A 17,040-nucleotide genomic window follows, 5' to 3' on the forward strand; every position below is an offset into this window, starting at 1 on the left:
TATGTAAGTATCTGTATGAATTACTACTCATGAAACTGAGCATTATGTTGGCCTGTGGCTGTCCTCCGCAGCCTCCTCCTTTTCTCTCTAGCCTCCTCCTTCTCCTCCCATTCTTGATTCTTCCAGAGAGATCATACGGCCAAGTTTTCCAAGATATTCCTGGTTTACACTTGGGGTGCAAGTGTAATTACACATGCGCACTGCCATAGGTGCCCTGGTGGTGTAGTGGGCACGAAGTGGGCTGCTATCTGGGTAGTCAGCAGTTCAAAACCACCAGCAGTACCTCGGGAGAAAGACTGGGCTGTCTACTTTCATAAATAGTGTTAGAAACCGCTGGGGGGGCACTTCAAAGAGTCAGCATTGCCCTGCTGGCAGTGTTTTCCTGTTCATCCTGCATTTTTATAGATTCTAAGGATGTACACATCATGCTTGACCGCTAGATGTCAGCAGTGCTACCCCTGGAGAATCGTCAGGGAAAACATTTTATTACAAAAGTCAAATCAGAGCAAATAATTCAGTGTGGTTCAGTAGCTACCTGCTGCCTTGGCCATTCAAAACAAGGGCGACGGCAGGGGGAGGAGAGAGAGAAGCAGGTGCCGGACAGGTAGCTCTTCCTTGGGTTCCGGCGGAACGGGAAAGCGGCCTCTCCTCGCTAGAAAGACTGCGACCGTAGTTGGAATGGGCAACCAGTTGTCATTTTTAATTTTTCACTCACAAGGTGAGACCAGTGTGCAGTAACGCTTGGGATCGTCATTGAATGAAGACATATTTCCGATTTCCAACCCGTGCTCTTCCTGGTAAACAGAGAGAGGTCTGGCTGTCTTGTCTTGCCTTTGAGTTAGAAGCTGACTTACTTGAGCACAAATGCTTGGAAGAAGATTCAAAGATATCAGCACTCAGAGTTCAAGGACATGCTGGGATTCGTGGAACGACCCACGGGCTGCATGTGCTTCCTAGAGGTCTCCCCACTCCGGTGTGTGACACACCGCGGCACACACGAGTGTAGGTAGGCAGCAGAAGCTCACACCATGGCTTTTCATGTCTTTGCGGCTTTCCACCCTCGGAATTATTTGCTGTTGCTCATTGCGCTTCAGTGTTCGAGTGCATCTTCTGGTTTGAAGCCCCCCAATGCCAGTGCCCAGCCTACAAACAACAGCCCTCACGCTCGCGTGGCTGCTGCCAGCTCACAGCCAGACGAGAGGGTCTCTGTCTTTTCCCTGGATTACGACTATGTGCAAATTCCTTATGAGGTCACCCTCTGGATACTTCTAGCATCCCTTGCAAAAATAGGTAAGTCCTCACGCACCTGGTTATGGGAGTTTTACCTCATAGCTAATGCCTGATAAACGGTCCTTTGAACTGCGACTGCTTTTGCATAATCATTCTATTGGCTCAAAGGAATTGCTTTTTATAAAACCGTTTAATGCTTTGGGATTGTGCTGAGAAATGTAAGAGCAGACTTTTGGGTCCAGGTTTATCTCGGTTAGTTTCTAATCTTAGAGTGTCAACCACGGGGGGTATGTTTGGCAGGTAAAATTCTCCAGTTCGATGTCTTAAACAATGCAAAGAGCAACGACAGGACATCGCAGGTTGCAGATTTCAAGAGCTGCCTAATGATGCTTCTGTTAAATACACTTCTTTCATTCTTGGCTCTGCTAGCATGGACTTCCTCAATGGCTCCAATTGTTTACTCTTTAAAAGTGGCGAGCATTCCATGCAAATGGAGAGAAAGCAGAGCACAAGGGCACCGCCAGCAACATTTAAGTCGCTCGGTGGCTGTGGTGGCATGTGAGATGGTATCGATCTGTCAAATATTCCTTCACAGCTGAGCCAAATGGAGAGTCAGTGCGGGCACCTGTGGTTTCCTTCGCAAAATAAAGAGAATTTGAGTTACTGGATTAAATTAGAATCAAACATTCTTTGTCCTAAGAAACTAAAGGGGTGGTTTACACTCTGTGACCGTTTATCCCGAACTCCATGTCCTTCCCTTCTTAAAATCAGCTTCTCCTAAAAGTGGAAAATTGATACAGTTATCTCAGTTATTAAATTCTCCTTCGATTCACTTTTCAACCTTACTGGGTTTGAGAAACTCTATTGTACGTTTGGAACCATGATGGCTTTGTGGGTTAAGCGTTGGGCCACTAACTTCAAGGACATTTGAAATCAGCTGTCACTCCCCAGGAGAAAGTTGAGGCTTCTGAAAGGATTTCCAGCCTCAGAAACTCTCCGGCAGCATTCTAAAAACAGCCCACTGCCATGAGGTCCGCCTATTTACAGCCACCCACCAGGACAGGGTCGACCTGCCCTAGGAGTGCCCCACTGGGTACCCTTTAATGGAGTAGAAGCCCCGTCTTTCTCACTCCGAGGGCTGTGGCATATGTTGGAATCAACTCAGTGGCAGTGGATTTGAGTATTGCTATTGAGATAGAATCTAGATAAAATATTTCAATGTTAATTCACATTTATTTTCCTCTAGGGTGGATGTGAAATATGGGTTGAGTCATGAACCATTGGCCGTTAGTTTCTTGGTATCAGGGCTATGGATTTTGTCTATTTTTTATCACCTTTTCCAAGGATCTTAGGTATCATACCTGTTGTATTTGTTAGCTGCTTCTTTCTAAGTGTTACTCACTTTGAGTCAGTCAATTCTGAAATCGGAATGGAATTTGTTTGTCTTTAGATCTCTGTACTAATGTAATGGTCCTTAAACCATTACACGGGCTAACAGGATTTTAAAGAATTAGTCAAGTAAATTTAGCCTTCCAAATGGATACTATTTTCAGGTCAGACCTCACAGAGGAATACTTTCAATGAGACCAAGAGCAACCTCGGCGATCTTCCCTCACAAACATGCTAGAGAGCCTAGCCTTCCCGTCTCCACCCCTTGCCTCTTCGTGGAAATGTATAAACTGCTCTGGGGATCAGGAAACTGCATCTGTCACTTGCTAGCTAAGCACATTCTCTCTATAAATCTCAGTTTGCTCTTCTGTGAAGTGATTTTTAAGGCCTCTTTTCAGTCTAAATATTGTGCACAGAATATTCGATCAAAAACCCCGGCATAAACTATCAGGAAACATCTCAGTGCAGAACAGGTGAATTTTACCTTGACTTTTCTACTAGTAGACAATGAAGCTCATTGCCTAGAGGTGCAGTATGTGCTGAGTCACTATGCGGACTAGAATTGAGAAGCATTGAAAGGACACAGTTGTGTCTGTCACTCACTCCCATCAAATCAATTCTGATCCAGAGTGACCCTAGGGGCAGGTAGAAGCCCCTACGTTTGGGTTTTCAAAGTTGTCAATCTGGGCTGACATAGACAGCAGAACTACTGGTGGGTTCATACTGCTGACCTCTGCTTAGCAGTTCAGGGCATGGCTCACCAGGCCACCAGCTTCCCTCGATTCTCCATAGAGCTGTTGACCAGCAAGTTCCGGTGGGGTGCGCACTGGGTTGCTAACGGCAAGGTCAGCAGTTCAGAGGCACAAGCTGCTTTTTGGAAGAAAGATGGGACTGTCTACCCACGGAATGATTTAGTCTTGGAAACCCAAAGGAGCAGTTGCCTCTGTCCTACAGGGTTACTAGGAGTCAGAATCAGCTTGATAGTAGTGGGTTCGGTTATGTTTTGTGTACATGATTATAAAATTCAACACAGTTTTTAGAAATGAAAATAAATAATTTAAAGAACAGTCACTCATTCACCACCATTCAATTGATGCTGGCTCATAGTGACTCTTGAAGGCAGGGTAGAACTGCCCTTATGACTTCCCAAGACAGTAACTTTTTTTTAAATCATTTTATTGGGGGCTCATACAATTCGTATCACAATCCATATATCCATCCATTGTATCAAGAACATATGTACGTTTGTTGCCATCATCATTCTCAAAACATTTGCCTTCTACTTGAGCCCTTAATATCTGCTGCTCATTTTCCCCTTCCCTCCCTACTGCCGCCTACCTCATGAACCCTTCATCATTCATAAAGTATTATTATTTTGTCATATGTTACACTGTCCGATGTCTCCCTGCTGCCTTTTTCTCTGCTGTCCCTCCCCAGGGAGGAGGGTATACATAGATTCTTATAATCAGTTTCCCCTTTCTACCCCATATTCTCTCCACCCTCCAGGCATTGCCACTCTCACCACTGGTCCTGAAGGAGTTATCTGTCCTGGATTCCCTGTGTTTCCAGTTGCTATCTGTACCTATGGACAGCCTCTGGCCTAGCCAGATTTGTAAGGTGGAATTGGGATCATGATAGTGGGGGGAGAGGAAGCATTTAAGAACTAGAGGAAAGTTATATGTTTCACTGTTGCTACATCACACCCTGACTGGTTCATCTCCTCACCACAACCCTTTAGTAAGGGGTGTCCAGTTGGCTACCAATGGGCTTTGAGTCTCAACTCTGCACTCACCCATATTTTCAATGATATGATTTTTTGTTCCTTCTTGCTTGATACCTGATCTCTTCGATAGATCGTGGTCACACAGGCTGGTGTGTTTCTTCCATGTGGACTTTGATGCTTCTGAGCTAGATGGTCTCTTGTTTATCTTCAAGCCTTTAAGACCCCAGACACTATCTCTTTTGATAGCTGGGCACCATCAGCTTTCTTCACCACATTTGCTTATGCACACATTTGTCTTTATTGATCATATCAGGGAAATGGGCACCCATTGATATGATTTTTAGTTCTTTGATGTCTGATAACCGGTGCCTTCTGTACCTTGAGGTCAGACAGACTGGTGTGCTTTTTCCATGTGGACTTTGATGCTTCTCAGCTAGATGGCCACTTATTTATCTTCAAGCTTTTAAGACCCCAGACGCTATATCTTTTGATAGCCAGGAACCGTCATCTTTCTTCACCACATTTGTTTATGCACACATTTTTCTTCAGCAATCGTGTCGGGAAGGTGTGCATCCTGGAATGACAATTTCATAGAACAAAGTGTTCTTACATTGAGTATGTACTCAAGTGGAGGCCCAATGTCCATCTGCTGCCTTAGTACTTAACCTATACATATATGCACATAGATCTGTTTAGCTACACTCATATACATATATTTACATATGTACATTCTAGTTTTGGACCTCTATAAATACCCTTTGTCACCTAGTTCTTTCCTCTATTTCCTTTTACTTTCCTCTTATCCCAATATCATGCTCAGCCTTCATGTGGGTTTCAGTAATTTCTCTCGGTTACCTTGCCCTTGCTGAATCCCTACCAGGCCACTCACACCCTCCTTGCTCCTGATTTTGGCTCCCTTATTTCTCCCCTGTCCCTGGGTTGGTCAGCACCACCTCCTTGACCACTCCTCCTTTTCTCCCATGTCCCCCTGGAACCACTGGTCCTGTTGTTTTCTCCTCCAGACTATTCATCCAGTCTATCTTATCTAGATAGATCTGTAGCGATAATAATATCCACCCAAAATCAAGTCGTAGCAAGATAGGCGATGAGTGAGAACACAGCTATGACAACCAAAAAGGAAATCAATTACCCATAGAAAAATAAATTAATTAAAAGAAAAAACCTTAAAACGAAAGAAAAACCTGTAAATAGATCAAGGTCTGATTTTTTATCTCTAGGCATATCTTTCAGTCAGGTCCAATGGGGTACCATGCTTTGGCCCCAGAGTCTGTCCTTTGTACACCCCCAGGGGCTCCCTTCTCTGCTCCCATGGTTGCTCTGCTGCACGCTTTTAGTGTTTTGCCTCAGTATCATAGGGTCAGCCTGGGCCAGTCCCAAGCCTGAGTCTCCAGTGTTGTCCCCCTTAGGGCCCTGGGCCATCTAGGGACTGTGTTTCTCATAGTGGGATCAGCCATATTGTCTAATCTGTCCATTGGCTGTTCAGAGCAGGGATATCGTCCTCCAGGCCTGATGGGCCAGGATGTGCTCCACTCTCTTCCTCCCCCTTCTTTGCTCCCATTTGCTCTGATCGACTTGCCCCTCTCCCCTAGCTGCAGTTGCAGTGCTGTCCTCTCAAGTAAATTCTTCTGGGGTGAGGGACAATTGTCTACATAGCTGGTATGGGGGCTGAGCCCTCAGGCCCCTCCACTGGCTCCCCACTACTTGCTAGCACACTGCATTCATCTGGCACCGGCTTTATATCTGGTCCCACTTTCTCTGAATAGACACAAACAATACCCTCCCCTTGGGAGGGTCAGTGCCCTATTCCCCCTTCACACATTATTTTCCCTTTCCCTTTCCATTTTCCTCCATCCACCCCGTTTTATTTGGCTACCATATGTACCCCTGGATTAGGTCTATGCCCTGTCATAATACATGGACCTCACCCCTGGAGTGCTTGTATCCAGTATCTTTTCCCCTGTGCCCCTTTTGCATTTACCTTTATATAGATAGATATAGAGATAGAGATAGATATAATCAACAGACTCATGTTATACTTGTCCTTTTGTACTTGGCTTACTTCACTTCGCATAATTTCCTCAAGTTCTTCCCATGCATCCATATGCTTCATGCTTTCGTCACTGATTTTTAGCGATGTATAGTACTCCATTGTATGTATGTTCCACCATTCGTCTGTTGATAGAAATTTGGGTTGTTTCCAGCTCCTTGCGATTGTGAACTGTGCTGAAATGAACACTGGAGCACAGATGTCTGACTGTGGTTTGTTTCTTGCCTCTTCTGGATATATGCCCAGTATGGGGGTTGCTGGGTCATATGGTAACTCTATTTCCATCTGTTTGAGAAATCGCCAAATCGATTTCCATAGTAGCTGTACATACCTACAGGTCCACTGGCAGTGGTTTAGAGTTCCTATCTCATCTCAGCCCCTCCAACACTTGTTACTTTCTGATTTTTTTGAATTGGGTTATCTTTGAGGGTGTTAGGTGGTATCTCATAGTTGTTTTGATTTGCATTTCTCTTATGGCTAATGATCTGCAACATTTTCTCATATGTTTATTAGCCATTTGAATTTCAGACTCTGTGAAACTTCTGTTCAGGTCCTTTGCTCACCTCCTCAGTTGGCAATTAGTTTTTCTCTTATTGTAAGTTTGCAAAGTATTATAGATTTTAGTAATAAGGCCTTTGTCTGATGTGTCGTTGCTAAAGATGTTCTCCCAGTCAGTGGACTCTCTTATTACTCTCTTGGTGAATTCTTTCAATGTACACAGGTGTCTTATCTTCAGTATATCCCACTTGTCTATTTGTAACTCTTCTGTATTTGTATCCTTCCCTATTTCTGGAAGCCTATGTAATCCCTGTGCCAAGGTTCTTAGATTTGTCCCAATTCCCTCATTGATGACCCTAATTATTTGGAGTTTTATCTCAAGGTCTGTGATCCACCTTGAGTTTATCCTTGTACATGGAGTGAGGTAAGGGTCTTGTTTCATTTTTCTGCAGGTAGATATCCTTTTTTTCCAGCACCATTTATTGAAGATGGCATCTGTTTCCCATTTAATATTTTTTGGGCCCTTAGCAAAGATCAGTTGCCTGTATGCTGATGTTTTTATTTCTGGGTCTTCAACTCTTTTCCATTGGTCTGAATAGCTATCATTATGCCAGTACCACACTGTTTTGACTACTGTATCCATATAGTATGTGCCAAAATCAGGTAGAGCAAGCCCTCCCACTTTGTCCTTCTACTTCAGGAGTTCTGTGTTAATTATGGGTTACCTCCCTCTACATATGAAGTTGGTAATCTCTTTTTCCAATTCTTTGAAGAAGGATGGTGGTATTTGTATAGGGATAGCATTGAACTTATATAGTGCCTTGGGCAGAACTGATATCTTTACTATATTCAGTCTGCCAGTCCATGAGCATGGGATATTCTTCCATTTGTTGAGGTCACTCTTGATTTCTTGAAGTAGTGTTTTATAATTTTCCTCATACAAATCTTTTGGTTTTTTAGTCAGGTATATCCCTAGGTATTTCAATTTGTGCTTGGCAATTGTAATGGGTACTACCTTTTTAAGCATCTCTTCTGTGGTCTTGTCTGATGTATAGAACAGTCCAATAGACTTCTGTTCATTGATTGTGTATCCTGCCACTCTGCCATATTCCTCTATTGCTTTCAGCACTCCGCTTGTGAAGTTTAAGGGATCTTCAATATATAGAATCACATCATCTTCAAATAATGATAATTTCGCCTCTTCCTTCCCAGCTGAATACCTTTCTTTTTTTTTCTTTTTCTTATGTTGTTAGCTAGGACCTCCAGTACGATGTTAAATAGGAGTGAGGACAAGGGACATCCTTGTCTGGTCCCCTTTTCAGTGGAATTGTTTTAGTCTTTTCTACGTTAACTACCACATTAGCTGTTGGTTTTTCATATATGGCTTGTATAGTATTGAGGAATTTTTCTTCATTTCCTATCTTCTTAAGTGTCTTAAACAGGAATGGTGATGGATGTTGTCAAATGATTTTCCCACATCTGTTGATATTATCATGTGGTTCTTATCATTTTCCTGCCAATGTGGTGAATAATGCTGATGGTCTTTCATATGTTGTATCATCCTTGCATCCTTGGTATGAATCCCACTTGGCCGTGGTGAATTATTTTTTAATATGCTTTTGTTTCTATTAGCCAGTATTTTGTTAAGGATTTTTGCATCAATGTTCATTAGGGATATTGGTCTGTAGTTCTCAATTCTTGTGGCATCTTTGCCCACTTTAGGTATCAAAGTTATACTAGCTTCATAGAAAGAGTTTGGGAGTTTTCCATCTTTTTCTATGTTCTGGAAGAGTTTGTATTAGATAGGTGTCAGTTTTTCCCTGAATGCTTGGTAGAATTCTCCTGTGAAGCCATCTGGCCAGCAGATTTTCTGTTGGTAATCTCTTGATTACCTTGTCTATTTCTTCCTTTGCTATGGGTCTGTTGAGGTTGTGGACATCCATCTGGGATAGTCTAGGGAGGATTGTGTTTCCAAATATTTTTCCATGTATTCCAAATTGCTGAATTCATTAGAATATAAACCTTTATAGTACTGTGTATTTATCCTTTTGATTTCATTAGGGTCCGTTGTAATTTCCCCTGTTTCATCCCTCATCCTTTCCAATGTTGTTTGTTCCTTCCTTTCTTTGGTTAGGTTTGTCAGAGGTCTATCAATTCTGTTAATTCTTTCAAAGAACCAACTTTTAGCAGGATTAATTTTTCCATAGTTTTCTTGTTTTCCCTCTCCTGTATTTTTGCTGTGATTTTTATTATATCTATCCGCTTGCTATTAGTAGGGTTGTCTGTTGACTGCTCTAATTGGTGTAAGTTTGTATCAGCATATCATCCACGAGTCTCTCTTCATTTTAATGTGTGCGTTTATTGCTATCAGCCTTCCTCTGATAAATGACTTTGCTGTTTCCCACAGGTTTTGATACATCGTGTTTTTGTTCGCATTGGTTTCTAGAAACTTCCTGATTTCATCTCTGATCTGGGTCAATACCCACTCCTTTTGCAGTAGGAAATTGTTCATCCTCCAATTGCTGACCCTTGCTTTCTTCACTGTCCTTCTGCTAATTTCCAGCTTTATGGAACAATGATCAGAGAGAGATGTCTGTATAATCTCCATGTGCTTGAATTTACACAAGTAAACCAAACCACTGGTCAGATTGTTGTGGGCCCATGATGGTGTCGCTTCCATGGCCTATTTCTAAGAAGGCTTCACAGTTCCTGGAGCACCTCGGCTCTCCTGTGGTGTTTTTCTCTACAACTGTAGGGCTGAGGAGGGTGTGCGAGTTTACCCTCCTTGGTGTAGAGCTTTGTAGCTGGTAGGGCAATAACCGTAGACAGAGAGATCTGATTGGAGGTTGGGTGGATGTTCCCGCAGTTGTGTGGAGCCCACAAGTGGTGGTTAGGCGTTTCCCCCAGTCACTTGTAGGGCCTCAGGATTTAAGCTGGGGATGCCCCCACTTTTTGTAGGGGAGAACCCCCTGCTGCTTGGTGTATGGGAGAGGACCCGCGTGAATTCCACAGCTGCTTGCCAAGCCAATAAATGTGGGTGGGAGCTCCCCCAGTTGCGCCTTCAGAGTTGCCCTAGGCAGAGGGGCGTGTTCTGGAGGCCGCTAGTGTCTTGTGACAGGAGAGTGAAAGAGAGGAAAAAGAGGGAAAGAGGAAGACACAGACTGGGGCAATAATGCCAAGCAAACTGCCACCCAAATAACCAAGCACAACTAATATGCACAGAGTAAACAAAGGTGAAACAGTAAAAAAAAAAGAATAGAAAAGAAAACAACTAAAAAGGAGAACTAAATCTGTTGAGGCTGTGGTAGGAAATAGAGAAGAGCTTGAAGGAGAGGAGTAAGAAGAAAATGTGTAAGAAGAGCACAATGAAAGAACAACAGAGAAAAGGAATGAGGAGGAGATAGGATTTTAAAAATAGTTAAAGCAACAGCTGCCCCCGTGCTGTGCTGTGTGCAGCACTGCCTCGTCCTGTGTGCAGCACTGTCTAGGGGTCAGCCTGCCCACTGGGAGGACAGGGTTGCCCTAGGCCGAGTGTGGGGGTCTGTGAACCAGCAGTGGTAGTTGCAATGAATGAGAGGGAGCAGAGAGAGAGGCGAAGACAGCAAAGACAGAAACAGGAAAGATAAAAAAGAGAATAAAGAGAAAGAAGAGAATAAACCTAACTGAGTTTACTAAGATTTGCTGTGTGGTAAAGAGGGTTGAGAGAGAGAAATAGGAAATAACGAATAAAGAGATAGCTGATCCCTGATTGCCTGGATGTGGGGCCAGAGGGGTTTAGACTCTGTCCCCAAATGGCAGGTTGGTGTGCCCTTTTAATGCCAGGAGCCAGTGTTGCTGGGCAGAATTGCCCTACTTGACGAGATCTTCTTAGAGGTCTGACGAGGTTTCCTCAGCAGCACAGCGTGGTGTAGGTGTCTGTCCCAGCCGCCTGGTGTGGTGTACTGCACTCCCACCTATCGCAGGCTGGAGTCCCACCTGCTATTTGGGTTGATACACCCTAAGCGGAGGGTAGTGGCCTGGAAGCCAGCAGTGGCATATGATAGGAGAGAGTGGGAGAGAAATGGAGAAAGAGGGAAAAATAAGGGGATAAAGACGAAAGAGAGAAATGAAAACCTCAACACAAACCTGAGTGCCCGCGGTGGGAAAGTTAGAAGGGTTAGTGAGTGTAGAGAGAAGATATAGAGTCGTAGGTAGGGGAATAACTGAGACTTGATCACCTGTCCGTGAGGCTGGAGGAGTTCCAACTCTTCCTCAAGGTAGCGGGGTGGCGTACCCGTTTGATGTCGGGTCCACAGATGCTGTGTGGGATTACTTCAAAGGCAAGATCGTGCCCGTGGCCAGGCGTCAGTTGAGTGCTGGAGTTCGCTGGTGTACCTGCCTTGTGCTGTATGTAGCACTGCAGCAGGGACTGGGAGGGGGCACTGGGATGTTCCCTCAGCCCCGTCTAGGGCCCCAGGACAGGCAGGGCCTCCCCAGCTAAGTGTAGAGTCACTAAAAGGAAAGCTGGGCTTGTTGTCCTATCTAGTCTGCTGGTGCTTACTAGATCAGAGGATTGTATTTTTCATCCCCCTGGCCAGCTAGAATAAAATCAAATGAAATTGTCTCTCACATTCACTGGGCTGCAGCTCCCTACTGTTTAAAGCTGACACTTGCTACATACAGCAGGTCTTTGTTTGGCTAAAAGCCGCCAGGCCCTGTAGCTGAGTTCTGGCATGCCTTAGCTAGGTTTCTTCTTATGCTGATTTATGTTAAGGAACTCCACCTATGTGCTCCTTGGAGCTGAGCAACCAGACTTGGGCTTGAGTTTTAAACCAATAATATATATTTCACTTTTTTAATGCTTATGATGTGCTCCGATTTGGGGGCTGTCAGGCTGACCCCCAGAGGGGGAGATCCAGCTTATTACGGGGGTTGTTTCCTTCTCGGCCAATTGGAACTAAATTTGTTCCCTGGACTCCCAACTTTCTGCCTATTTTCTCCCACACCGCGATCTTCCTAAGGCAATAATATATTTTTTCTTGTACTATAAATTATGGCTACCCGCCACCACTCCCCTGGCTGTGAGCTCAAGGCAGCCAACCACGGGGAGAGTTCCAGAGTGGGGTTCCCCTCGCGTCTGGGATTCTGTCCCCTCTCCAGAGATCGCTATTCCCGGCAAGGGCACAGCCTGCACCTGCGGGCTCACCTACCCCAGAGCGCTTTAAAGCGTTCTTGGTTTGCTTTGCGAGTAGAAATCCCACACAAAAAGGGGTTCAGGAAACCCTGGTACCCTAGTTCTAATTTCAGGACTCCACCTCCCCGTTTCCTTTGCCATACCTCCCAATTTTCTGGTCTGGCAGCAGGAGTTCTGGGCAGATGAGTCCCATCGGTCTCCATTTTCTCCGCCCATTAGACTGTAACTCTTTATGAGAAGAGAAAGCCTGTTCTTTCTTCATCAAAATAGCAGTAGGAACTTTTAATTTAATTTATTTTTATTTAAGGCTATTTTCATATGTGCTAGTGCTCAAGAATTTAGATTATTTTTCTCCTACACAGAGAGATAGGGGTAAGGCGAAAAAGAGCACATATTTGTTAAATACGTAGCTAAATGCCAGGTACTAGCTAATCGTGATATATATATATATAGCATTTCCTTTCCTAGGGCTGAAAAAAAAAGACCTATAAAACTTTAATACTAAGCAACTCATATGTTTGGTCTTCCAGATTCTTTGTTAAAACACCTGAATCAGGATATAATTAATAGTCAATTATTGTCATTCATCGTTTGATTCATTCATCCTATCAAGTAATATTTATTGAGCTCTGGTACATTATTTAATGACAGATCAGGATCAGAGTAACCTAAAGACCAGAATCTAATCATGTAGACAGGTAACCAAGTACGGCCAGGTAGGTAATGTGACAACAGAACATTAAAGCTATTTCCACTTGTTCAAAACCATTAATTTATTCATGTTACAACACAAAAATTTCATCGAACCAAGATAATACAAATCATGCATGACTTTTCACGATTTATTCCCTTTTCAGTTCAAATTCTTGAAATATTACAGAAGAATATTCTTTAAATCATTTGACAATCCATCTTTATTATTTCCTCTTTTGAGAAGGGTTTTTAAAAAATTGGTGACCATTTATATTTCAGATGCTGAAATCGTAAAATCTCAGTAACTGTCTTTAGCATGGCAGGGGAGAAATTTCAAAAAGAAACATAGATAATGTACGGTCTTTGTTTTCTAGGGTCTCATCCATTATCCTACCTCATATGATGTTACTATGCCCAACTTATGGGTCTGCAGCTCCTTCCTGCTATTGCTAGTGTAGGGGACAGCTTGGGTTATGGCAAGTGTGTGTCAAAAACCATTCCAGGAAGCTGGATTCCTGGAAACAGGGCCAACACAGGGAGTCAAGGAGGCTGAGAAAACCCATCTTATGAGCGCATCCATCTTGAGGGAAATTAAACTGTTTAAAATAAGCTTTAAGAGAAAAACAAGAAATCCGCAGGAAATGCAGAGTCGAAAACTTCAGAAGAATCCCTTAGTCCAAAGAAAGACATTATCTCCAGAGTGCAGAACTCCTTAGATTAACCTTGAAACCAGTGGGATAGGGGCTTGGTGAGAATATTCTCTCCTGGTAGTAATTGCATTCCATTCCATTAACCCAGCTTTGGAAGGCGAATGGAGCAGGTAAAGGACAGGACAGGAAAACACATACTCTGCATGACAGAACTGAAAAATTCCTGAAGAGAAATCCAATAATTCCCTATGAGCTACATAAGGAAGACCACCCACCTTAGCCTGGAATTGGACTATCTTCTGACTCAAAGGCACCTAGTGTGCTGATGACCCACTGGGCTGCTAACTGTCAGGTCCACAACTTGAAACCACCAGCTTCCCCAGGGGAAAAGATGGGGCTTTCTGTTCCTTGAAAGAATGACCATCGTGGAAACTCACAGCATCCGTCCCACCTGTCCGACAGGGTCCCTGCGAGTGGGCAGCGAAGAGTTGGGTTTCGTGTCTATTCTATAGTTCAATCGCATTCTTCCATTCTTCTCCCACTACTCTTCCCGATTCAACATTTGCCAAAACATGAACAAATGAAGTTCAAAAGTGCTGGGTGAGTTATTGTGGCCTCTCTTTTTTTGCATTTGAAATTCTCCCCACAGAAAATGTCTTAAATTTTGTTGTTCAAAACAGACAAACAAACGCATGCCATTGTGCTGATTCTGGAGTATAACTCTTATCTTTCTTCCACAGAGTGGCGGGTGGTTTGGAACTGCTGACCTTATGGTTAGCAGCTAAATGCTTAACTCTCAGTGCCACCAGAACTTCTCCATCTTGTTATGCAGCTATGTAAGTCCTTATTCAACAAACAAACAAACGATCAAAACTAAACAACCCATTCAACTTCTCCTTTCCATACTTCTTAAGAGGAATATTAAATCATTCATTCATTCATTTATACACCTAGAGATTCTTTCAGGAGATATATGAACTAGTACGGAAAGGGCAGCTAGATAAGGAATTTGGAGAGAACTAGAGACGTGTACTATTGATTCTAAATGTCCATCGTTTCAATATTTTGAGAGATAAACTATATTCACACAAAAACAGGTAAGACTTATTGTTGTTTGACAGATACAGATACAACATTGCTATATGAAGGGCAAGGTATATTATTTCCTTGAAAGGAGCTCGGGAAAATATAATAGGCCTCAAAATATGAGCAGGACCAGAATAGGCAGAGGAACAGGACTAAGTAGCCAGAATAGCATATGACAAGATAAAAGGAATGGTAGACAAAGAGCGTTTGGTTAGCTACAATGTAGGGCGTGCCAAGTCATGGAGTGTGTGAGATAATTGCAGAGAATGCCCTGTCATCGCCATTCATCCTCTGAGCATTCCTCGGCCTTTTGGAATAGTCAGTGTTCTAGGTTATTTTAGAATATTCTGTCTTTGGGATTATGTAGTTCTTCTTCTTTCCTCAGGTCTTCCTAAATGCTCGTCAGAGCAGGAAACATCCTGGCACACATCATTGTCTTCCAATTCGCATTGCTTTGCAGAGTGTATAGTTTGATCTTTGCACACGGTGCCTACAAAGATCCTCATTTTAAAACCTTTGAGATGTTTTGCATGTCTTCATAGTGTTTGGTGGAAAATGAGACAGATATTCACGAGAAGAGAAACCTGTCTGACAGCTGTGTTGGGATAGATTTGAGGACTGAGCGTGAAATTTGATATATGGAATATAACACAGTGCAAGCATACCTCACCTCAGAGATATTGTGAGTTTGGTTCCAGACTACTAGAATAATGTGAATATCACAGTCAGATAAATGCATATATTTTTGTTACCCAGTGTATGTGAAAGTTGTGTTTATGGTATGGTACAGCCTATTACATATGCAGTAGTGTTATAAAAACAACTTCGAAATACTGTGAGGATTGCCAGAGTCTGACACATGATATGACGTGAACCCATGTTGCTCTTCTGGGGCCCTTCCTACAATAGAACCACACACTTCTTGTTCATGCGCCAGCCTCACAAGTGTTGTTAGGCTGAGCTCATTGGTTCAGCCATTGAACCAATTCTTCTCTTTGAAGGTCTTCTGCTTGGTGATAACTCACTATTTTGACAAGTCTGATGTCCCTGTCCAGCAGTGGAATCCCTTGATAGTATAACCAAAGTACCAAAGATACAGTTTCACCAACCTTGACTCTTAGGAGCATCCTGACTGTACTTGTTCCAAGATCTGGTTTTAGGTTTCCTGCATCAGTCAATATGTTGCCCAGAGGATCCGTCAATATTTCACCTCGAGGCTTTAATTTTATCTTCAGTGGTTTCAGTTTGAATATCCTGAATATGTTGTTCCTTTTGGGCTTTAAATTCCAAGTCTTTAGCCATTTCATTACTCAACTTTGTCTCCTAGAGCTGCCCTTTGAAATTTTCTGTTCAGTGATTTTACATGGTAAGTCTTTCCACTTGCGTTAGCTGATGCCTGTTCAGGAGTGGATTTCAGGGCTCTCTCGGCATCCACGCTGATCCTCTCTTTCTTTCCTGTCTTTGTGGTGACTTTTTGCTTTCTTTATGTATGATGTTCTTTTTAAAAAATCGATTTATGGATAAATAAGTCACATAGCATACAATTAAGTGGTTTGAATATATTAAAAAAGAGTCGGGCAATCGATGGAAGCTTTTCTTCATTGATATTAATTGCATTTCCTCTCAACCTTCCTTTCCATAACCCTGAGCAATTTATTCTAGTTACTGTTCCTATAAATGTACCTATCCTATATCTACTATAAGTAAAATCCTTGTACTATTATGCTACCTCATATCTCATAGCTCATCTTGTCTTCTGTCATTAGTGCCCAGTGTGTCAAAACAGGGCCCTCGTGGTAGAGTTGGCAATGCTCTGGATTGCTAATGGCAAGGTCAATGGTTGGAATCTACCAGACATTCTATTGTAGAAAGATGAGATTATCTACTCTCACGATGATGTATGGTCTTGATCAAAACCTCAAAGGGACAGTTTTACTCTATTCTATAGGTTCACTATAAATTAAATTAGCTCAATTGGTTTGTTGTTTTGGTATCAAATATATTCTTGGGTGTTCTCTAAATTCAGGAGGTTTAGACTCAAGATCATAATCTGGTTCATGTGAACTTGTTTAAATTTCCTTTACCTTCAACCTGTACTGTCATAGGAGCAATTGATGATCTGCTCACAGTCAGCCCAGGACCTTGTTTCGGCCACTGATGTTGAGCTTTTTTACTTGCTCTTCATACCACAGAGAAATTGGATTTGCTTCTTATATTGTCCATCTTGAAAAATTCACATGTGTAATCGCTGTTTATGTTGCCAACAAGAGGGCTTGCCAGAGTAAGGCACCGGAGAGACGAGTGCTGGAAGTGAGCATGTGGTGTAGGGAAAACAGGGTGCCCTGAGTGCTCAACACAGGCTTGCCACAAACGTTCAATAAAAAAAATCAGTATCTGCAATATGCCAGACATCATAATATAGTAAATTGAAGTATGCCTGTAATCAGAAGAAGAAATGGGAAGGTGCTAAATGAATGCAGTAGTCAGAGAAATAGAGACGCGTGTAATTGGTGAACTAGCCAGCGGAGGA

The 17,040-nt window shown here is 42.9% G+C and overlaps 1 protein-coding gene across 1 annotated transcript in view; it reads left to right on the plus strand.

Annotated features, from left to right (window-relative positions):
* The first annotated feature begins 1,028 nt into the window (after positions 1 to 1,028).
* The window catches only part of SLC9A4 (solute carrier family 9 member A4), an 83,643-nt gene continuing 67,631 nt past the window's right edge, over positions 1,029 to 17,040 (plus strand). Inside the window, exon 1 of the mRNA XM_075562571.1 lies at positions 1,029 to 1,290. Coding sequence (XP_075418686.1) covers positions 1,029 to 1,290 — 262 coding nt within the window. The remainder of the gene's footprint in view (positions 1,291 to 17,040) is intronic.

The sequence above is a fragment of the Tenrec ecaudatus genome, chromosome 11 (genome assembly GCF_050624435.1).
Source record: "Tenrec ecaudatus isolate mTenEca1 chromosome 11, mTenEca1.hap1, whole genome shotgun sequence".
Taxonomy (NCBI): Eukaryota; Metazoa; Chordata; class Mammalia; order Afrosoricida; family Tenrecidae; genus Tenrec; species Tenrec ecaudatus.